The 25341-nt window shown below is 36.5% G+C and overlaps 1 protein-coding gene across 1 annotated transcript in view; it reads right to left on the bottom strand.

The window, feature by feature from the left end:
• Window positions 1-25341, bottom strand: part of LOC124363157 — a 205933-nt gene that overhangs the window by 23146 nt on the left and 157446 nt on the right. Inside the window, exon 5 of the mRNA XM_046818297.1 lies at window positions 16528-16790. Within this exon, the coding sequence (XP_046674253.1) occupies window positions 16528-16790 (263 nt within the window). The remainder of the gene's footprint in view (window positions 1-16527; window positions 16791-25341) is intronic.

The following is a 25341-nucleotide window of genomic DNA, read 5'->3' as shown; positions in this document are numbered from 1 at the left end:
ATTAACAACTGAAAATATATTCCAAATCATAAACTATCACCACTCCGCCATTGTCAAGATTGAGGCCCATAACTTCCAGCCCATAGCAAATGGTCGTTTGCACCACAGTTTGTGGATCGGAACCCATAATGCAAGTTTTAGTGCGCGATATTCAAAAAGCGTTGTAGCACCTTTTAAGCAAAACACGGCTTCGTTTTTATTGCAAAAGAAGTTCAGTTCAATTTTTTCCAAATTGGATGGAGTAATGAATTTCATACAATAAAAGATGCCAGATTTACGATGTAAAGTAAAAAGTAAAAAAACATTTGGAATGTTTAAGATGTTATTAAAGTTTTGTAAAATGTTGTCAATTACATCAAATAAAATACTTTCGGCCTTGTGTTCTACTAAAATGGGCCTTTAATTTTTGATTTAAAATTCGACCTATGCTTACATTTAAGATTTTGGAGACATCTGACGAATGTCCCCCTGATGTGGTCAAAACCAGGAAGTTGTGTGAAAATGTGGGTTTTTAGTCTCTTATAATATTGATAAAATGAAGTGGTATTTTCTTATATACAGGGTGATAAATAAAGGTGTTCCAATGCTTTGGTATTTTGTTATACACATAAAAATGAGAAAAAGTTCATATGAAGGTATGTCCTAAAGCCTTTAGTTTTCTGTCAATCTGTCTCTATGTGTTGTTTATAAATAAATAAATAAATAAATAAATATATATATATATTTTTTTACCAGTTAAGATAAGGTTATGAAACTTGTGAATTGTATTAACCTTTTGCAAATTTTTTTTGAAAATAAAATATTAATAATTCCTATTACCTGTTTCAAAATGGCGGATGTTTAAATTATTCCATCAAAATAACTCATAACCGACTGCCACACTGAACACCCTGTATAACCATTGATAAGGCTAAAAGGTAATTTCCAGACTAAATTGACATCCCATACAATAAAAACTCTGTTTCTGTTCACACCATGGCGCAGTGTAGCGGTTACAACGGTTATCGCAAGATAACCAGATTAGCAACGTCGAGCGTGGCTGCTGCTTGGATGGGTGACCGCTGAGCGATCCTATCCTTGCAAGCCTGCCCGGCCGTTGGTGGTGGTTCGGAAGTCACCTTTAAGCCCGTGATTTTTCACCATTGAGCAAATGCTGTCATGAAATAGCTGTCAGCCCGGTGTATTACATTTTAAAAAGTTATCCGATATTGATTTATCCCATCATTCACGTTTTATCCAGCAACACAACACGGGTGAAGGAGCCGACATAAAACCATCATGCTTCTACAGGATGTTCCATTAACTCCGCCATATTTGCATTGAACCGCTAATTAATCACTATTCCCGTTAGGATAACCGGAATAGATTGCATGAGTTGGACTATTTTCTGTAGCCTTATAGCGCTTGTTACGGCAATTTATTTATTTAAGTGGTGATCCAAAATTATAAAAATGAGAATGTGAATATAATATATGCATTTCTATGCTAAAACACGGATAAATACATGTTAAACAAAGTGAAATAGGACATTTTTACGTTTTTTTCTTTCTTGTCTATTTTACGTACAGCGTACACCAGACCAGAAGGTACGTTACAAGCTTTGCTAAAGTTGCATTTGAATTTTAAAGTCAATAGTTCACACACAGAAAGTGGCTATGGTGGGAAGGATTGAATTCGTGTAAATGTTGAATTATGTTCAATTCGCCATCCTCTTAGTGCAGAAAATTTGTAGAAAACTCGGTTGCACCACCGTGCTTAGAGATCGTGTCTATCACATCGTAGTGCAATCAACTGTGCACCTCATGAGACAATGAGACTATCACATCCCCTACTAAACTATATCTTGTGGTCTTGGTGTCTCTGTTGTGATGAAAACGATGTAAAGAGTTCATTTTGAGCTTCTTCGTCGTCGACATTTTTTTGGATCTCTTGAGACGTTCATGACTCCAGATTTCAAGAGTCAAGTATGCAACAGCGTCAGATTCCAGACGCTGCACTAAGAGGAAGGTGAAATTGGAGCTTACTCCACATTTACTCTATATTCCTTGACGACTCTTGGAGCAATTGTAAAATTCTTTAAATATTACTAAATCATTATCAGAAGTCACCTGATGATGAAACCTTTGGTTTTGAAAGGTCTCGTCCAAAAAATAAACAATTTTGAAAATGTATTGTTTTCATTAACATTTTTTTTGTTCTCTTAGGACAAGAAGCTTATAAATTGCACTTAGTCCTCTAAGAACCTTTGCGCTGCTTCCGGAGTGATAGGATATTCAGGATGGGTAAGGTTAGGGAGTAGGGGCCGCCTCCTATCGAGATCCATGAGGAAGAATTAGGGCACTACATCTCAAAGTCATCCCGGAAGAAGGGGAGGTCAGCTCTGAACCAGCCTCTCCAGTCAAAGTAGGCAGGGGGTGCCACACCCTTGTTGAGGTTAACAAGAACCTCTGAGATAAGGGAAAAAACCCCACCAACTCCAACAGTCATCTTCCACAGTAGACTAGACCTATTGAATTGCCCATGAACCCCAGAATCTCAACATTTGCGGTTAGTGATGTGCCGCTACTGGACATCCATAAGGTTGCCCAGATTGAAGTGGCACATCGGTTTTTGCTGTGCCCAGTGGTGGGTTCAACTGGAAGGTATAAACCAGCCAGAAGTGATCCCTGCTGGGTGATTCATTAACATTTAGTAATATTCACTTTATAGTTCAATTCATTCTCGAGATGCCACCATGGGCTAAGACTGCTGATGTTCAACTAATTCTCTTTACCTTACATGCAACATAAACAAACTCAAGAATGAGAAATGAAGTTTCATTTAATACTTATACTCTACAGAATATGTAATCTTAATCATATATTGGGAATGGTTCGGCTATATGTGTTACTACATCAAATTTTAAAATATGAAATTACTGTATGTACTCAGTTTGTAATCCACAAGACCAATCTAAAAATTTCCCTCTTGAAAAGACATTCAACATCATCGAATTCGATGTTGCCGTATAGAATTGAAGCCCAATGCAAAATGACAAGTCTCTAGGTCAGTTCTTTCTCAAGACATCGTGCGGGCAGACAGAAGACAAATTTTTCCGTTGAAGCTTCTCAGTGATAGGCTTCGCTGACGCTCAGCGAATAACTAATTTGTAAGATATCCACAAATCGATACCAACAAATTAGCTGAGTAATTAATGAAAACAGTTTAATCTGGAAAAAAATGATAACAATAGAAATCTGTGGCAATTGCAAAAGGACACTGCGCGACGTGAGATTGCACAGCTGGAAACCCGGTGACTTTTAAGTGTAATGTCCGCACAATCACAGGACTGTGTCAGCTTGGCTACTTTATAGGTCATCAGGTGCTCAGCCATCTACCCAAGAGCCGTAAAGGAGTTGCATGAACAAGTCCCTGCAGGAGAGCAATCTGGTGCAACGTTTATGGCGCACGGCAGTAAAACCCCGGGAACACTTAGGAACATGAGCTATGTTAAGCTACGTCATTTAGACACGCCCGAGAAATTAGAGTTCACAATTAATTAGGCAGTCTTTCCGCGCACGGTGCCGATGCGCTGGCCTGCAGGAGATTGTATCATACTTTGTCTCTCTTGTTCGCCAACATTTACTCCTCTATGTACTCTTACTACAACTGAGATTAATTATTATTTGTTTATAACGATTCTTTTCTATATTCATGAATTAAGCTCTTAAATGTGTTCCTTAAGATTTCCAGGACTCGTGTGTCCATTCATAATTTAGCCATACAGCTTCGGTACGGTGACAATCCGAGAAAAAGGCTGCAGTATAGTAAGTGACCACCACCACAATCGAATCAGGAAACCGAATTATCGATTAGAAATGCCGAACTATTGAATAGGAAAACATTCTGATCAAGTTGTTAACAATTTTAATTATTGCCAGGTCTTCTTAATGTATTGAATAACGATAGTTTTTAAATTAATTCAATGTAAAATAATTTATATGGTATTTATGTGGTATTACCACATACGGCCACGGCAATAGTCTGAAGTACAATGGCGATAGACATGAGTTACTTGTGTCACGTTTATCCTTCAAAATAGTGAAAAGTAACTAAATATTACACTGCTTTGTTTGTTGCATTTAATTAATACACATAGTCTGGATAGTTTTATATTCATCATTAAGTTATTACTTTTGTAGATTCGGTACGAAATTTTGGATCCGGTAGTTAAAAACAATCATAAATATAAATGATTCGATTGTGGTGGTGGCCGCTTATTATTCAGCAGCGGTAATTTCAGTTCGTATACTTCTCCACCATATTGAATATGACTAGGACAGTTAAATTCTTGAAAAAAAATTTGCAAGAATTTAAAATTTTGAATTCGTTGAGGAAAGTAATGTCAGTCAATAGATTGCAACGCGAAATTGCCAATAATACACAACCACCTATACATGTCAGTCGAAGGGGAGAGAGCAGTACTTTGACTTGCCGGCAATAATAAATAATAATCAGTATGGCGTTACCGATAGAGAATGTAAACAAGATCTTATTTGAATTGTAATTAAACCATGAAAAGTCGTGTTTTAGTAAAATATTAAAAGATGTCAAGAATCAAGAATGGTTACGTTCACTTATTTGAAACAAGTTGTATTCGTGTAAACCCAGCACTAAGAATAAGTTTTCGTAGCAACTAGCTAACTGAAAACAACTTAAGTGTTGTGATTTGTCAATTACTGTTCGGATTCCGGGCGTTGGCGAGGTTCATGCGTAATGACAACGGCGGCGTCACCGATCATTTCACTTTACTACGTCAGTAACGGTCGGGAATGCGCATGCGTAATGCCTCACAAAGAGTAAATCGACTGTAGCAAAATATTTGAGGCACGTGTGGATGTCTGTTCCACGTATAAACATCTTTTAACTACCCAGTTTACCGTATATCCATCTTTACTGCTATGACTCCACTGACAAGTGAAATAATGACGCCTGCATCTTCAAGATCTACCCAGTCAGAGTTAATTATTAAGTCTAACAAGACTATATTATACGTTAATTATACATTGCGGCATTGATTTCGCAGATATGTACCGGTACAGTTTATAACTAAAATTACCGAAGATATTTTCTAGAAACTAACTTTTGTGATCCTTATAACAAAGAAACTCCAGTTCACCTTACTCTTGGTTGTAGCCTATGAAATCTGTAGCTATCACAGACGACTCCTGGATCTTGAGCTTCTGCGTCGTCGACTTTTTTGAATCTCTTCAGATACATGAACACGAGTCCAGATTTCAGAAGTCAAATCTGTGACTGCGTCAGATCTCAGATGCTACACTAAGAGAAAGGTGAACTGGAGCTACACTCAAAACTTACATTGAATCAACACTTCCCAACATAGGATGCGTTTTGTATTACAAAGCAGGTACCTTACAAGTAACACCTTCAGAGATATATTATCCATAGTGGGGATCGGAAACTTCTACATGATGTAAAAATATTAAATTTTTACCATAAAGCAGCAAGATTGCAAACTCACCATATCACAAAATTGCTTAGGCACTTCTCGACATACAAGAATATTTAAATTTGGAATGTCTTGGCTTAAATGGTAATGGACAATTGCAATAATACTAATCTGCTTTGCACAGATCAGTTGAAAGGGGTGGAGCTGTATAGTGATTGGTACTTTTTTACGTTTTAGACATGCTTTTTGTAAGAGACATTCCACAGGGAAAAGTCTACATTCTCTCTACACTTTTCTATACTGACGCAAATTTCTTGGAAGGGGGTGAAAATAGTTTTGGTGAAGTAGAATTAAAGATACCTAAACTAGGGAATTTCATTTAGTAAACTGACGTCACTATAACTGTGTGTGAAGATTTCACAAACGGTCACTACTTACTTGACTTTGGGCGTTCCGAACTAAAGGGGTGAAAAACGGAGGTTTCAAGATATGCAATGTAAACTTTTGGCCTAGCGTAGTCAATATAGTAAGTGAACTAGGTCCAAACCTGGTATATAGAGTGGGATACCAAATTAAAAATGTCTCGAATTTACTGCGATTCAAATTTTGAATTGGCCTTGAAACAAAAGAGAACTACTAATATGATTTTAAGTCGAAGGCCGAATAATCTAGTGAAACTTCTTTGTTTATGAATAGCAATTAAGAATGAAAATCGTACGAAACCGTGCTAATTATAAAGTAATAACAGTAAGCTAAAAGTCCAACAACGTGAAAATAAACGGCAATAAATTCTTTTCCAAGAGTGGCCAAACAAGTTTAACAACTACGCCCACAAGCCAACTAACATTGCTACGTATCAATGCGGTCTCGACCATAAAAATATCAATGCCTCGTTACGGAATAATGAGAAAAACATCACAAAAGAGCCAATTAGGTGATTGAAAGGTTAGAGATTGAACTGTGTGTTAAATCCCTTGTATTATGCAGCCAGTTGCATTCGAGCGCATAAAACGGGTTACAACCACTCGGCCGTATATTGGACATAAAATTGAAATTGAAGTCGGGGTAGAAACGGCCGATGATACATTTTAATGCCTCCGTAATTGAAAATTTTACTACTGGTTGCTCCACCTGCCCTAGCCCCGTACATCTGCACTCCCTACCCCAACCGCCGTTTGTTACTTTTAATTGCAACTTAAAATTTATAATTATTTCATTTCAATAATAATGTGGTTACTTAAACGGTTTAATGTTTTAATTATACAGCGTTTATTTATCGACTCGCCACTTCCTCTTCTAGCGGCCACCATGTTGAAACCATCAATTGTGTTTTACCCCACAATTTTCCGTTATTTTATTACTTGTAAGTTTAGTTTCACATTTAGCAGAAGTACGATTCCGATTGAATATTACATCCCATGAAATTACAACGAAATATAAAACCTCTGTCCAAATATTTAGTTGCAGCCATGGGACTCAAAGACTGTTAAAATATCAATAATATAAAGAACGTAATCACATAACTAAAGATGTAATTTATGGTTATGTTGTAAACTAAAAGTAAAGTAAAGATTTTTGATTTTACCAGACGAAGTTAGGGCTAACAAAAGCCTTCTCTAACACTTCACCTGGGACCAACGGCTTAAAGGTGACTTCCGAACAACCACCAATGGTCGGGCAGGCGGACAGGATCGCTCAGCGACCACACATCCAAGCAGCAGCCACGCTCGACGTTGCTTGATCAGGTTATCTTGCGATAACCGTTGTACCCGCTACACTGTGCCATTGGCAAATTACGTTTAGGTAATATCATGCCATACTAAAATTATTCTTTTATGTGAAAGTACACTTCTTGAATTGATTAAGGATACAGTGAAGGACCTGACAAGGACTTTTACAATAGTCTCGTTGTCTGTCCAAGCGATAACTCTTGATAAAGTCCTTAGAGACTTAAATAATTTGTACATAAGTTTCTCTTTGTCCAAGGAAGAACTCTAATTGGTCAAAAGGTAAAAATTAATAGTAAAAATAAGATTCTGACATTTTATTTTGTCCTAATGGGTAATAAAGTCAAAAGTCGAAGAATGTACTATTTTACTAGGCGAGGTTAGGGCCATGAAGGGGGCTCAACGCTTAAGCGTTGAGTAACAACGTAACGAGGTAACGATGATAACGAGAAAATCGTAGAATAAACTAATTGTAAATTCACTTAGTGCAATCAAATCATATTATGATATTTTATAATGAAACGTGGTAACACATGCGATGAAGGTACTGTATTTTATTTTATTCGCTAAAAAAAACTTTCGCTACGTTTTGTCAAGCACTCCCAAGAATTTCTCCAAGGTATAAAAGATTCTGTTCATGAGATAATAATTTGGCCAACTACTTGTGAAAAGACAATGTAAACTTCCACTTTGTACCTAAAATTACAGTTTATTTGCAGCAGTGTTGTGATAGTTAGAGATAAAAATACCTTTAGGTGTGAAAATTTTTCAGTTTAGTACAATCTTAAATTTGATGAGGAGGAACCCCTCCCCCTATTGTTAAAAAGATTTGGGTTATGGGGATTTTTATGTTTTCAAGTAAATTTTATAGTGTTTGAAAAAATACAGCCATGCGTGGTATCATTTGAAAGCTTGTGTAATGAAGTAAAGACAAAATATGTTAGTTTAGGTTCATATCACAGAAGTATAAACAAAACAAAACTGTTATGTATTCTTTAGACCGCCATCTTCAAACGAATACACATAAATAACTTTTTTCTTCGCAAAATTGTTCAGCTCAAAAAAATTAAAATTATGTACAATTTTACATGTCTTTGCATTCGATATTTTTGAACTTCGAACATGGGACCCTTTGCTTTTGGACACCCTGTATTTTCACAGAGTTGAAATTGTTTTAAGCCGATTCTGTAGGGTTATTTTAGTGAGATTCCGTTTGAAATAAGTCTCTGCAGTTAGCCGTTTGAGCGGTAGAAATTTGAGACGAGTGGTCTGACACACCCTGTATATTGAAATTATATGACACATGATATGGGAATACACGTATTTTACTAAATAGTAAATATAACCCACATCTGCCGGTAGAGTATTGCTGCCATGATGACTAAAGACAGATAATAAATTGTAACGAGGTGTTTTCTATGATACCATTAAGATAATGTGATCTCATATACGCAAGGATATACATTCAAGGAAGAATTTAAGAGTTGGATATAACAAGTTGAAATTATAGTAAAAAAGAATACCAGCTAAAGAGCGTTTTAAAAATCTAGGAAGTTAAAGTTGGAAGAACGCGTAAAATTTCAGTGTTATCGTCAACCGTAGACACGTAATAAAATAAAGAGATTCCATAAAGACAAAGGTAGCATAAAACATAAAAGGCAGGTAGAGGCAGTATTGCGAGAAGTTACCCCATCGTAACTCAAGATCCCCTTGTGGGCCTCGAGGCTTACTTTGCACTAGAGTACTTATATTGCCTTCGCCCTTACCGTCTACTGAGACTGTCGGTACACTTCTAGACGAGTTGTCTGTGACGGTCGTTCAAATAAATTCGTTCCTCCTCAAAAGGTTGGGTTTTCTATTAAAGCGTTCGATGTATTTTTTTTTCAAATTGTACTTTTTATTTTGATTTTATTTACTCATTATTCAGTGATTATTCTGATGTAATTTTAATCGCATTTCGTAGTTTTTCCTTTACTTGAAATCTCTCTCAGTGACTTCATGTCTACTATTTATGGAAAGTCAAATAATTATTACCCATCGACTTTTGTGTAACGCGTTTACCTATGGGCGTGAAAATATAAGTACTACACTATACTTGTATTTATAAGTACAAATATTTTAGAAAGTATTAAAAATGTTTGATTTAATAAAATGTAAACGCATTGCAAAGAGGAGTAAAAAATAGGATTTTATTGAAAAGAACATTCCTTCCGTCGAAGGTTAAAAATGCCTTTTTGAAAACCCATGATATTCAAGTTGCTTAGTTGTAAAATACAACTTTTTCGCCACTTTTACAAAAACCTATTTTAAATTCGAAATTTGGTACATCATTTATAAAAAGTGACGGGATTAATTTTAAATCTGACACGAAAAAAAAATGATTACCGATAAAATTTTATCTTTATAAAAATTGTAGTTATTTATACTGTTGGCCTCATCTCATTAAGAGCTTTACATGATATCTAATTTAACCTACAACAATTACTAACTCACCGATCATTTACACCCATTAAAATGACCTGAGGGTTTACACAGATCACTACTATAACGCCGATAAAAGTGACACATATTTTATACTAATTACTACAATAATACTGATTAAAATAACACAGATTTTACATAAATCACAACAAAACGCCGTTATATTTTCACTGATACGTACAATGAACTTCGACAATTACAATAATCACTACAATAAGATCGTTTTTCACCATCTCCTCCTGGCCCGTAAACACTTGGGTAGGTAAGGGCTTAATAATAGTACGAAAATGTATTTTAGGTCCTATTTTTATATCTAGACGTTCTTATTTACCAATTGAACAGTCATTAATGTTATGTAATGAACATTAATTATTGTTGTTAGCGCAACTTTTTCGTTATTATGTTATAAACTCTTTTAATTTTATTCAGTACTGTACTATGTTATTTTGTATCTTGAAAAAAAAAAACTATGAGTAAAACAATTCAATAATACAGTATATGCACAAATTTATAATAATAATTTATATCACGCAATTTAATTTATAATAGCCAAATGTAGCCATACGGACAGAACATTAAATATGACGTTAGCGTAAAGTGTGCCACTCCCACTATAACCTAGACTGTCAAAGGTTATATGGTGTTATAGAACCTGGTGTTATGTATATCGTGCACGATTGTATTGGCACTATCGTGAGTTACCCACAAATTGTTGATGAGTATCTTTGATAATATAACATATTTATTGTGAAGTCAAAAGTTAACACAGGGTGTGTTCCAAGTTTTTTTTGTTGACTAGGTTGTATGGGAACTATTAGGAGAGAAGACGAATGTACTCCTCTAGATCAGACTTTGTTTGGTCGACTGAAGGTGCATCCTTCTTCCGTTAACAAGATGGTGAGTGCGGGAATACACCCAAATCCAAAAGATGTACAGGGAAGATATGAGCGACGCTGAGAGAAAAGTAAGGATGCTGGAACCATTGGTTCTGGTGGCTGTCAAAACATGGTTAGCAGGTCAATTTTCGTAGTTAAAATTCAACTACTCGACTGTTCGACCAACCGACTCTGTCCAGCCAGCCGACTGTTCAACCACTCGACTGTTCAACCACTCGACTCTTCAACCACTCGAATGTTCAACCACTCGACTGTTTAACCACTCAACTGTTTAATCAATCGACTGTTCAACCACTCGATTCTGTTCAGCCAGCCGACTTTCGACCCATTAACAACGCATCAGTGGTTACCGAACAATCTCCTTAAAATTCTGACTGCACCTTCGACATGTAAACGTAATCGATTTTGACAAGTCGTAAAGCTAGCGTAATTGCATCTGGTCGTTCATAGATATATCCTGCTCAGGTTCTTCGGATCGAGAAGTGAATTCATTAGGCACGGCGTTCAGAAATAGTGGGTCAGGGAACTTCTCAGTTTAACGGAGGGTTTGAACTTAGCAAGAGGGCGACTATCAGTGTCTCAGCCGCTGAGTCTTGTTCCTTAGAATCCGTTGCACTCAGGAGTTAGAGTTATGTTCAGATTGTTCAGGATCAAATTAACAGCGGTAATACAGAATTGTCACTTAACTCTTAGTAATCACTTGAACACTCATAAGGCTGTGTTCGACTATCATGCTATTGCATCCGATATGTGACACTGGCTGGACCGTCACATAGGATCAGTTGTTCTACACCCAAGAAGACACAAGTGACGACGATCTTGCGTGTAAACAATAAGGTGGTAAGTGGAATTCCATAGCGGTTTGTACGTTGAAGAAGTGGAAAAATATGGAGATAACCAATAATTGAGCTTAACTCTGCCTCAGTATGCAATGTTGAGGCTAATAACCTCACGATGACCAGTCCCATCGTGTTCTTGTCGTGTACGATGGGACTGGTCATCTCAGAATGAGGAACGTTCCATGAAATTGGGTTTGACACATCTCATCTGCTTACTGAAATTACGATAGGGTTTTTCCGAGCTATCCGTGAAGTAGGACGTGGTGGAATATATGGGCAGGTGGAATATAATGATCATGAGATGGAATATGTGCGTCCACCTCTCCCACATACGGGTAGAATGGACTGCAGGTAATGCAGACATGTGCGTCTCATTAAGCTTACTAACTTGGATCAGCCAACAGAACTCTAGTGCTACAATAAATGGTAGTTACTAGGTCTGGCCGTAGGATCGTGCTGTGGGCTGTGTTCCAGTGAGACTTCTATGTTTTATCTTCTCTGTGGTGGAGGTACCAGTATACGTAGATTATTTCCTACTGTACCCCTTCCTAATGATAATTTGAAGCTCAGGGATCAGTAAAAATTGGAATGATCCAATCTTCAAAGTTATACAGACACGTATTGGGATGGCAAGGAAGCGGAAGAAACGTTAAAACTATCCAAAATTTTGGATTAACAATTTTTGAATTTTCCAAATTCGACTTTTTTGTCCCTATTTATGTTATTGCGAATGTAAAAAATGTGCGGGCTGTTGTGAACCAGTTAACAGGATACTTACTGTTTGGGACAAAATTGAATTCTAGATCAAGAATATTACACGTTTAATTTACGACCAATTATAATTACAAAACTTCAAGAAATAAAACACTCATTACCTTCGCGTTCGCGTATATTCTAGACTATTAAATTAATTATAATTAACATGGCCACTTACCAAGTTATTTCCGTTGGCGACTGGTGTTTAAATTGAAAGATTCAACATTTTAAACATTGAGAAAATGTGTGTGTGTACATTTATGTATGTGCTATATCTCCCGTTTGAAGTTAATGGTGGCTGCATTGGGCCGTAAAATGCAGGAGTTGACCATATCTGCAATTAACTCTGCCAAAAGTACTTTCAGATAACGATCGGACAGAGCCCCGGGCACTGTTAAACTTGTTTCAATCGTGGGATTAACGTCGAGTAACAAACCCGGGTATGCAGGGCAGTTAAACTGGAAAACAAGGGCAAACTTGTCCCTTGACTTGGTGCCAAAGAGTAGAGGGCATTAAAAGATGCGAAGGCCGAGACCAGGCGAGATTTGTGGAGTCGTAAAGGGAATTGCTATAAAATCTGCATTACGGACTGATAAGAATCTGTACGTGTAGATTGTAAACCCGACTGAGCCTACATAGTAGGGCGCCCACGGCGTACCACGCGTCTCCAGAGGCACAAAATATCACATTGTTATCATATATGTTCATGTGGAGGGAAAGTTGGTACTGGACTTGCGCAATGAGCTGGATACACTGTCAGACTGGCAGCTAACTCCCTTGGCCCAAACTTAACCACGGAGGAATTCATTTTAATTGCATGACTATTCCGACCCACTGATCGGAAAAGTGGAAGAATGGGCTATTCGTTTGGGATGCTTATTAAATGGTCAAGCGGTCTTATTATTTTCGGGTTTTGGGCAGTAATTTCTCAAAATAATCCCTAAATAATCCCTATTGACATTGGATTTAACTCAAACTCTCAAAATGTATTCCAAAAGTTACCGAATAGTTACGTCAAAGTTATAAATGGAATTGCCTTAAGAAGCCTATACGTCGTACAGAGTCCTCATCTTTAGAGTGATATATTAATCACACTGGATTAATCAAAACATTTTAAGTTATCCCTAGATAACTCCCTCTTTGCAGAGAGTTATCTAGGGAAATAACCCAACAAAAAGCGAGTGCGCCACATTGAAGGAGGTGGTATCAAATAATAAAGGCCTAAAAGCGGAACACACAATGAGTTTCATCAATGAATATAATCATCAAAGTTAGTATGCTAACATTGAGGCTCGCAACTTTCAAACTTGTCTCGAAAAATCTAAGATTATGAGCGATTCAATGAGCGTAGCAAAAGCCTCGGAACGGTTTGCGAATATAGAACGTATTTATTAGTCTGCAGTGTGTTTTGGGAAATATGAGTTTGGATTTGGTAGTTCTGTATGCACTAGTCCTTTTTACATGAAAGTACTTCAATGGTTTCCCAAATTTTTCGCACGCCATGGAGAAACCTCCGAGAAATGTCAGAGACATAATGAAGTCACGTCTAGGAAAGAATGTATACAAATTTAAAAATTAAACATTTCTGTGGTAAAAGTAACTTTTGGACAATTGTAGCGAAAGTAGTTTTAACACACCATAACAGTCCTTCTCAATTTGTTCAAAGACCATTTTGTGAGAGGTAATTCAAGTTTGATTACAAGATTTATATATCATCTAACTAAGCAGTTTCTTTTAGCACTATAAATACAAGTGCCATTTGGACAACTGTGGGGGATTTCCATTGGCTGCAATTTTATTTTTTAAATTACGTTTGACAGGTGACATTTATTTCTTTACTCATTTGAAACTATTTATTCTGCGTCTCAGCTTACATGAGTCGTGATTGTACACCACACAACACAACACATTTTTTTTTTGTAATTGTTTTTATTTATAGGGGTTTAAAAATATTTCTAGTACAAAGAAAAAACACTTTTTGTGTTTTTATTTAGTTTTAAGGGTCTCTTTCTGTGCCAATTCCATTTTACTTGGTTATGCTGAACGTTAAAAAACAGTCCCATTCACAAATTTTTGTTGCCCTGCCAGGGATTCGAATCCGTGGTCATCAGACAGATACAACCTTACCTAGGCCCAACGTGAATGTAAAAAAGAGTAAAAGGCCACTCCCCCTTTTAATCCTATTCTGCCTATTTATCACTCTAAGTACCTATGTCAGCGTTATCATTGAACTCATAAATGTCCATGAATAGATTGACTAAGTGCGCGGAAACCGGTTTCAATTCTGGGGGCTCCAACCTTTAAAATACGGACTTTAACCTTTCCCAAAAACATACGAAACCAGTTTAACACACAACGACAGTCAACGTTTTTAAAGACCATTGGGTAAGTGATAATGTAAGTTCAAACACAAGATTTATGAATTTAACTAAACAGTCTCTTTTCTAGCATTATATTATAAAAATGGAGGGAAATTATTCTCGGTATTATGATACTAATTCGTGGAATTCAATTTCTTTAAAGAAACAAATACTCGTATTTAACGTTAGAATTTCGAATTCTCGTAAACGCTTTATATTTTCTGCTTTTCAGATATATAACAAACATGTTTCGTCTTAATATAGTAGCGTTATAAAGTTTAATGGCTATATGGATTCCAATAGGTAAAAATTCTTGATATCCGATCTATAATAAAATTCCGGTAAAATATACCTGCTGAGCATGACCTTTCCTTAACGCTGCCATTTCATGCATTTTTAGCCAACTAGAGGAAGAAATTAAGGCAGATAAACGACTACTATCCGATAAAAGCTTAGGCTCTCTAAGTAAGAACCATATCGTCAGGGATTTCTCTCTGACACCCTTTTCAGGGTGGGTTATCGAAGTAAATTCAATTAGCTAACTGTTCCCGGCAAAATATGTAAAAATTCATTAAGTTCAAAAATAAAATTCATGCAGGGATCATTAAATTAAGTCACCCTTCTAAAAACAGAAAAAACCGCAACCATTTTCTAATTTCAGAACCATTTTCAAGAGTTTGTAATCAAACGTTTAGGTGCATTAGAGGCATATTTAGAGGATTTGAAACCAAGTATGCAATGTCGTTGAGATAAGATAAAATAATCCCATTATAACATCAACTTGCTTTAGAGGCTTACCTAGAATTAAACACTGTATTCCAAGGACTATTTTGATGTTAAACTAGAGCCATGAATCTGAAAAACTCATTTTGAACGTTGCTTAACCCAATAATTAGGGCGGGTGATGGGGTTCGGTTGGTTTTATGGATCGGGGACTCGACCATGTGTTGGCTGGCGGTGGTTAACGAGCAAAAGTCCCTCTTAAGCCCCGGCTAAATGGCAACAGAGCCGTACGCACATAAATTGTTCTCTAGCCGACAGACATTTACTGCGAAACCGGGCTGGTGCCCACCTCGGGCCGGGGCTGTGCGGCGCGGCGCGGCGTAAATCATCTCGAGATTTGTAATAAAATGTTGGCACCAATTTTAAAAATAACTAGATGGAAATTAACTTTGTGGAGGTGAAAAATCGTAACTCGAAAAATACAATTTATACAACGATAAAACTCCCAACAAAATACTTAAAATATATCGATAAATCTTTCGCTTTATGATTTTGGAGCAATAAAACGCACATAACCGACCAAGGTTGAGCGGCCCACTCCGCCGATCCTTCTTGTACACCAGAGCCGAACAGTTGGTTGCTTGTAGAAGAAGAATTTTATGAATGCCCTAACAACTACAGTATAGTAAGCAGAGAGTATGTATTGTACAACAAACAAAAACACAGAGAACATCAATAAATATTAGTAAAAATGTTTCACATACATTTTCTACGTGTTACCCACAACAAACACACTCTGTTTCAACTCATCCTTTGCCTGTAGAAATTACCCACATGGCTATATTACTTTAGCATATCCGTAGTGAACATCTTCAGGTGTGTGCGGCCATTTTCCCCAGTTTGAAGTTGTATAAATCCTCAGCCTTTCAAGTAATGTTCATGGAAAGTTCCCTCCAAAGTCACATTCTCCAAACTAAGTGCTACTCGCAACCATTTCCCTCTGATTCAATCCTTAATAGCTTTTCCATTCAGTACACATGTGGTTGCTGACCTAAGAAAGATTGGAGCAAGAAATTGGAGAGAGGTCGTCGAGGACAGACCCCAATGGAGACTACTGATTCACCAGGCCAAGACCCATGGAGGGTTGTAGCGCCGAGGGAGTAAGTAAGAGTAAGTACACATAGACTGTTTTATCAGAATCTCTTCATAACCAATGGTACCAACGACCAGGTTCTTTAGACCTTAGTATTGATTGCAAAGTACAGAAAAAGAAACTGGACACAGAATGGTACATACCGGTATGTCGTGGATGGACATCGGATAGCCGAAGGTGTCTATTCCACGCAGCATCTGGTAAGGGTGGTAGCGGTGGATTGGTAGAGTTAGGTGGGAGGGGGAGGAGTGGTAGTGGCTGGGGTGTTGTTTATAGAGTGCGGTAGGCTGAGGTATGGCGTGTGGTGGATAATACAATGTCCAGTTGTTGCCGAGTTCCAGTGGCGTGGAGACGGTTCGCCTCACTTCATCTTTGATTGGACACGATCTCCTCAGCTCCTCTTGTGCTGTTGACAAAGTAACAAATGTAGAGTCAGTAGGATTCGAACTATCATGTTTGAAGATTAGATGTTAAAATGGGTCTTTTAGAGATGAAACAGTACGCCTCAAGTGAGTGCTTGATTGAACAAGATCCTTTAAGATCATCTTGTAATTGTAATAATCATCTCTGTGATGGACTATCAACTATATAGTGGGAAGGCTGCTATACAATAAAATAGAAATTCTAGGTTTTAAAATGTAACTATAGAAGAGATGAGAGTACAAAAAGTAAAGATATCTTATTATACCAGGCGAAGTTGGGGCTAAGAAGCCCTCTATAACATTTAACCTGGGGACTAACGGCTTATAGGTGACTTCTGAACTACTATCAACGGCCGGGCAGGCGGGCTGCTTGCAAGGACAGGATCGCTCAGCGGCCACCCATCCAAGCAGCAGCCACGCTCGATGTTGCTTGATCCGGTTATCTTGCGATAACCGTTGAACCCGCTAGACTACGCCATTGGCGATGAGAGCAGATCTCTAGCTGTCGTCTCATTGCTTGTTATCATCGCTCTCATCAAATCATCTTGTACTATCAAAAGGAGTGTAATCAGCTGGAAAATATTAGATTAAAACTAATGAGTTTAACTATAGCAAAACAACAGTGCGAACAGTCCGCATCATCTAGATTTTTATGATCTCGATCTTCTCTTTAAACAGTTATATTTAAGGTCAAGTACAATGCACTACGTTTGCTCTGATACCAGTTTGTCCACCTTTAGATGTTGTGGCGAAGAGGAAACCATCTACATTAGTAAAGCCTTTGATGAGATGTGGTCTTCTTTGCTTAACAATATCGTCACATGGAACGAAATTTACTATACTCCGGATGATACAAAAGTAGTATCTCACTTATAGACTCCAAGAGGGTAAATTTCTGACTGGTTATGCCTGTCAGTAGAACATATACAGTTAAGTCACTTGCTGGGCAACCAAATGGATGCCTAGGAGCGGAACATCACTAACCGCAAAACATCGAGATATTGGGGTTGAATGTGTTGGTCCCCCCATTTTACTGCTGGGGATGACTCTTCGATTGGCTTTGGATACCCTTATATAATTATGGATTTAAAAACCTAAACAAGACCGGGCATTTGAACTCCCCAGTCTTCTTTCATTGCCTTGTCTGGACGAAGATGGTACAGAGCTAGATCCTTGATTATGGATCCTTCAATGGACCTTTGAGAAGATCCATAATCAAGGCTAGACTCTCTTTCTTCCAAGGCGGCATGAATGTGGTAGTGCCCTTTACCCCTACTATGGAATTTCGACATGAAACAGCTGTCACCACCCCCTAACGTTACTCAACCTCCGGAAGCAGTACAAAAAACATTTGAGGACTAAGAGTAATTGAGGTTTCCCCATCCTCTTCTCCTGAGTGTATAATATCCCTTATGGGAGTTCTGTCCAATCTATCAGTAGATTTATACACAGTATACACAAACAATTTAATAAACCTCATTGTATACTTGTATACCATGTCTTAATATCACTGATTAGTCTTTATCCAATTAACACAAGGTCAACAGATTAATAAAATAATTACTTTTTTAAAATGACTCGACATGGAGAGCCATCCCAATTAGGATATGACGCGGTTTGAACTGCGTCAAAACTTACAAGAAGCAGCAACTTGACACAGCGGTGTGGTGATGGGGAGGGTTGAAACTTGACCTCAACACTTTCCACCATAGCTGTATCATGTTTGGAAAACTCGGTTGCTCCGCCGTGCTTTTGGATCGTATATAAAACATCGCAGTGCACCCTATTGTGCACCTGATAAGACTTAGTGTTTCTGGTATCGAAACGATGCAACACGAAAACAGCGAAGAACTCATCGTTTCCCGAGAATACTTGTTTACTACTGAAAGCATGGCAAGTACATTGCATTGCGTTGGCACTGGAAAGAATATTTGCTTCAAAAACTGGATATTTGTCTTTTAAATAATGTCACAAAACCTATTTCCCTAAATTGCATTCCACCGTGGACGGAATTATCAAAAGTACGAGTAGTCTGTGCAACTTTACACGTTCCCTTTTTTGGCCAAGTTTCTTTAAACCTTCCACAAACTATTGTATATCCTAGTAGGAAGTGCGCCACACCACGGATACGAGATTTGTGGTGGTTAAATGCAGAATTTAAATTTTATGGCCACAATCAATATTATGGTTTAATCATATGACAAATGTTGTCATATGATTAAACTCAGTTTGTGTAAAGATTAATTTATTCTGCGATTTTTTTCTTGCCATCAAGACCAGTGTAAAATTGTTCATTAACGCTCAGCCAATCCTATGGAGTGACGTGCGACATCATCGACCTCCATCTTGCCTATATAGGAATGAGGCTTCGTGCAAAATGTAAAATCTACAGGCCTGTTTATGTTTGATAAATGGAAATTTAAAATATGGACTTAGAATTTCAAAATGCTACTCCTATGTTCCAATATGGCGGGAAATTTAGATATGTTGTGTGGAATACAAATAAAATATTACGAGAATACAATATCTCATGATTGATCTCGAGCAGTCTAATGTATATAATATTTTAGCTTATTATGTACATTATAACCACCGTTATGAGTGTCGGGATTTTACTATTGTAAATAATTAAAAGATTGACAACAAAGATGTGTTTAACAAGTTTATGTTTGTAAATTTTAACTGCTGCAAATTTTGTTTAGATTGAATCGTTTGCGGTCGAAATTGCGCTACTGTGTTCTAATAAAGATTTAATTTTAGACATGACATACAGGTATGCACTTGTTTCAGATTTTCAACCCCCTTGTGGACTGTTCCATGATATGATGAATCTTAAGATATTTGTTTCAAAAGGTAGATAGATAGGTATAGTATTGAGGTGTATAGTTGTAAATTTAAGGCCAGAAAGCTTCAAAAAATATAAAGCTGCCCCATAAAGATCTGACTTTGGTTGCCAGCTGACATAATGTTGGTCATTATTTATTTATTTATTTCAACGGTAAAACACCAATTTTACAAATATTACTAGTAGATCCGAATGAAACCAACAATAGATAATAAGTATACAATAAAACAAAACAAAAAACAAACAAAACAATATAAAGGTATTTTAACAGATATGAACTAATTGTAAAACAGAGACTACGTAGCTCATGCACCACGCATCACTTCCAGTCTCTCAGGAAGCCAATAGAATCCGTCCTGAAAGAAGAATTCCCGAAGAAATTGACGGAGGAAGAAGCCGCTTCGCCAGTCCTCAGGAGTCTGGGTATGCCGTGGTTTTGAGTATAATTAGTTGGCTGCAAACGCCTACTGAAAACTGTCTTCGAGCGAGTCCTTCTCGGCACAGTGAGTCACAGCTCCCAGCAGGTCAGGACAGTCTATATCGTTCTCTATAGTCTATAGCCGTTGAAAGTTGAGGTCTTGATAAGCCCGCCGAAAAAATAGTGGTTGGATGTCGAACAGATCCTCCACGGTGTGGATTGGGGTCTCCATGTACTGATACCCAAGCCTTGTTCCCAAAGTTCTGATGAAGCGGACTTGCACTCTATTGAGCATTTCAATATGAAAGGCTTGATGAGGTGACCAAACAAGACAGCAGTACTCCAGCAAAGGACGAACTATGGTTTTATAAAGAATAATTATTTCCATAGTATTACATGTTTATACTAATGTGATAAAGTTATTAATCGCCACCAAAGGTTTATTACTGAACCTGGAAACTATACAATTTATGTCCACTTAACAATAATGTCACTCGCTTTTATATTGTTTGAAATTACTCAATCAACGGATCTCAAACACCTCAAAACGTATTATTTAGAATAACCTTAGTATGTTGTAGCTGCTAAACGAATAACTTAAAAATTGATAAAAGTAAAAATATCTGGATTATATGTAATATTGGGAAAATAAAAAATATGGGGTTAAATAAAAAACTTTAAAGTTGGTAGCGATGGTGAAAATTGACGGCAAAATTTTGAATTTGTATATTCACATTTCTTAATTGTCATAAAAATGTTGGCGAATATTCCAATTTAAACATTCCTGTAAATTTAGTAGTTTTTGAAAAAGCAAATGGTGGCATAGGCAATATGGACACTCTGTATATCTATAAAGCGTGACATCTGTATTATCTCATTCGATGATAATTTTCTTACTGATCGAACGACGAGATGTTCCAAATTATCCCAACCCATTTCGCGTTTTAGTACAGAATAAAATTAAAGTTTTAAATGAAGTAAATCGAGTATAAATAAAGTTATAAATACAAGTGTATCACTTTGAAAATTCCCGGTTGTGGATTAGACAGGCGGTGCTGGAGCAGCAAATCAATAACAAGACAGAAGTTCTATATGTGGAGTACTCCGTCAACAACACTGTTCTCGAATCTGATTGGAACTATAAAAACAAATCTGTTATTCAATATTATGCAAGCCTTATCTCCAGAAAGTTAAACAAACAAAGACGAACATACAAGTTCCTAAATTCGCTAGTCAAACGATAAAATCAATGTTGTGGATTATAAGGATTAGCTAATACATATCAATTGTGAAACTGTGCCAAGTTCAATGCCAACTAAATAACGTTGGCTTGATATGGATTATCTGATTTATAGTACTAACTTGTATCAGATATGAAGACATCAATACGTACAAGTTGTTATCTAGAATCTTTAATTCATGGACAAATTACGTAGTATTGTCTTGTTGTGTTGTTGTACGATACACTGAATACATATGTATAGGTTTTATTTAAAAACACAACTTACAGACAGCGCTCCTTCCATACAATATAATCAAATGAATAATACATGTTAAAGCTTATAAATGCGTTAAATAAAGTATAATGATACATCCATCCTAATAATATAATAAATAGGAAAGTGGCTTTGTTTGTTTGTTTTGCTTTCACGCGTAAACTATTCAACCGATTGTACTGAGATTTTATATGGACTTTCTTACGGTCCATGGTATGAATATAAGCTTATTCTTATTTCGAAAATCCCGCCGGGCTATACCCAACTGGTATTTAAAGTAACGAAAATTCCCATTGTAATCTCTGTAGTTGTGAAATATTAATTGAAAGAGACTCTCAAAATACAGGGTTATTATAAAAGAATGGTGCGGTTTCGAACATGGTTTAAAGAAAACCCGAATTATTTACAGTTAATGTTGTTTGTTCATCTAATTTGTTGTCTCAAACAGTTTTTTACATAATTAATAAATTTCAATATGTGCGCTCTGTGCAATTTTCTTAGTCGCTCGATTAATGTCCAAACGATACTCAACTTCTCTCCAAACATTAGTTAACATTTCTTCGGTTATGGTTGTCATTGCTTCATTAATCCTGTGTTTTAAGTGGTTCAAGTCAAGAATTTTTTGTTAATAAACAACGCTTTTGATGTACCCCCACAAGAAAAAAATCACAAGGAGTCAGGTCTGGAACTCCTTGGGGGCCACAGCACAGGTCCTTGCCGGCCTATCCATCGATCACCAAATCTTTCATTCAAAGCTTCCGTGACCAATGCACTGAAGTGTGAGGAAGCATCATCTTGTTGAAAATGAAGTTGATGAATGTTTTAAGTTCATCTAGGTGAGGAAAGCAATAATTGGTTAACATGTCAAGATACAAAAATCCATTAATTTTTTTTCAGCAAAGAAAACTAAAAAATGATTCGTTTTAACTTATTCTGTCCAACATTTCAACGCAAAATTGTAAAGGTTTACACAATCGTTGGTTTTCAAATCCTGCAGTATCTGGACCTTATAAGCATTTAATTTGAGTTTTTATATAATACTTTGTGAACTGTTGTTTTTGGAATACAGTTATCAACGCTTCAATGAGGGATGGACTTCCCAGGACTTCTGATTGCCAAATGTTTAATTAGTTAGTTCAACCGTTCCGTTCAGCCAACAACAAAACACACTTTGCTTTATCTTTATCCGAGAACATAGTAACTCATTAAACTCAAAGCAACAACAATAAAAGAACTGATTTTGAGGTTAGAACAGTTTATAAACAAACTTTTGGGTTGGAGGCTTTCAGAGATACCAATATAACATCTAGGAATTTCCCTACTATCTTCCTACGAATTAATGAAACTGCACCATTCTTTTATGATAACCCTGTATAATCAACTGTTCTGTGCAAATATTTTTAAATTAAATTAATTATTTTGAGGGTTACAAACCTAATTTTGGTTGTCAGTGGGCATGTTTAGCGACATTACAAAATTACATAATATATGTCTTTAATGCGTAACACTTAATATCTGAAATTACTTTTGTGAGTAATAGTTAAGTGCTGTAGATAACTAGTTATATTTAATATTATAACTATCATGTTAACAGTCAAACGTGTTTAATTTGTATCTTATCCTTACGTACTACGGTAACATTATTGACTGTTTTATCAAATATCGTATTTCAAAACGGTTTTTAATTTAACAGAAAGCATGCAACTCGGCAACAATCAACGTGTTTGGATTGCTTACAATTACTAGACTACCAAAATGAAATTAACAAAAATGGATTTAACCATAACATATATTACATTAGGCAATTAAAATACAAGAAATGTTGGTACATATTATGTATTAGGTGAAGCTACTATTAGGAGGTAAACATTATTACTTTTGCTATTGTAGATTTATTTATTGATATACGTCGTTAGATATTTCGGCAGGTTGATTCTTCTGTCTTTTTATCCCAAGTCTGGGTTTTGCACCAAAACAAATTTTGCTTCAAAACTTTTACAATTGCATTTGAAGAAACTTTTTCGTGCAAAAATTGTTCCATGACGTGATAATGGATAAATTGTCGAGATTGGCTGAAATGTTTGCTTAAATTAACATTTATTAGTGTATTAGCTTAAAATTACTTGCAAATTTCTACTTAACTACTGGTATGTACAAATAAACAGAAATCTGACTTTATATCCATTAGATAAAGTATAATATACATAGTTAAAGTTTGTAAGCCCTCATCCATTATTCATGGATCATGACGTAAATGAGATAATGTAATACAGGGTTATCATAAAAGGATGGTGCGGTTTCAGTAATTCATAGGAAGATAGTAGGGAAATGTCTAAATGTTAAATTGGTATCTCTGAAAGCCTCCAACCCAAACGTTTGTTTATAAGCCGTTGTAACCTCAAAATCAGTTCTAGTATTGTTGTTAGTTGTTGCTGTGGGTTTAGTGAGTTGCTATGTTCTCGGATAAAGATAAAGCAAAGTGTGTTTTATTGTTTGTTAAATTAAAATCCGTATTTTAGTTCAAAGTGCGTTCTGACGTGAATTTGGAAGAGATCTACCACACACAAATAACATAACACGTTGGTTTAAACAATTCGAAGAAACTGGATAAGTTAAGAAACAGAAATCAACTGGCAGACCAGATGTACCAGACGGAACGGTTCAACTAATTATACAATCGGCAATTAAAAGTCCTGAGAAGTCAGTTCATCCCTCGGCCGGCGAAGCGTTGAATTAGGTATTCCAAAAATCATTTTTAGATATATAACTTTTACAGACAAATCTACTTTCAATATGTACGGATGTGTTAACAGACACAATCCACGAATATGGGGCTCTAAAAACTCACACATAATTGTTGGAAAACAACGTGATTCGACTACAGTTAATTTTTGGAGTAGTGTGATGAAAAATCACGTAACTGGGCTTTTCTTCTTCCCTGAAAAAACAGAAAAATAATTAATGGAGTTGTGTATCCTGACATGTTCACAAAACTTGATTTCCTCCGCTAGTTGAACTCGAAAACATTTATCAACTTCATTTCCAACAAGAATGTGCTCCCCCACTTCAGTGCATTGGTCACGGACGGTTAAACGTAAAATTTGGAGATCGATGGATAGGCCGGCAAGGACTTATGATGTGGTCTTCAAAGAGTCCAGGCCTGACACCTTGTGATTTTGTTCTTGTGAGGGTATATCCAAAGCGTTGTTTATTGAAAAAGATAATTCGCGACCTGAACAACTTAAAACACAGAATTAAATGAAGCAATGGCAACTATAACTGAAGAAATGTTAACAAATATTTGGAAAGAAGTTGAGTATCGTTTGGGCATTTGTCGAACGATTAAGGTCGCACATATTGAAATTTATTGACTATGTATTTACTTACTGTTTGAGACGATACATTAGATGAATAAACAACATTAACTGTAAGTAATTCGGGGTTTATTTAAACCACGTTTGAAACCTCACCATTCTTTTATGATAACTCTGTACAATAGAGGAAATATAATACTTTACCAAGCAGTCATAAATGAAAAGTAATACTTAAATATATTAGAGAAGTCATCAAAATAACAAGTGTTGCTTTTTAATATTGTAACAATTACACTTGCCATTTACCAGTCCTTAAAGTGGGACATGGAATCCTGTAGAGAGCCAAGTTATTTAGTGACAGTTCTGGAGTGTTAATGCTTTCGTTCTGCAGCATGATTCTCATCAGACAGGTGAACATGTGGCTACCACAGCCCGGCGTCAAGTCCTGTCCACATGTTTTAC

Source organism: Homalodisca vitripennis, chromosome 5, assembly GCF_021130785.1.
Source record: "Homalodisca vitripennis isolate AUS2020 chromosome 5, UT_GWSS_2.1, whole genome shotgun sequence".
Classification (NCBI taxonomy): domain Eukaryota; kingdom Metazoa; phylum Arthropoda; class Insecta; order Hemiptera; family Cicadellidae; genus Homalodisca; species Homalodisca vitripennis.
Note: the sequence above shows the minus strand (reverse complement) of the source record. Positions and strands in the feature narration are given on the sequence as shown.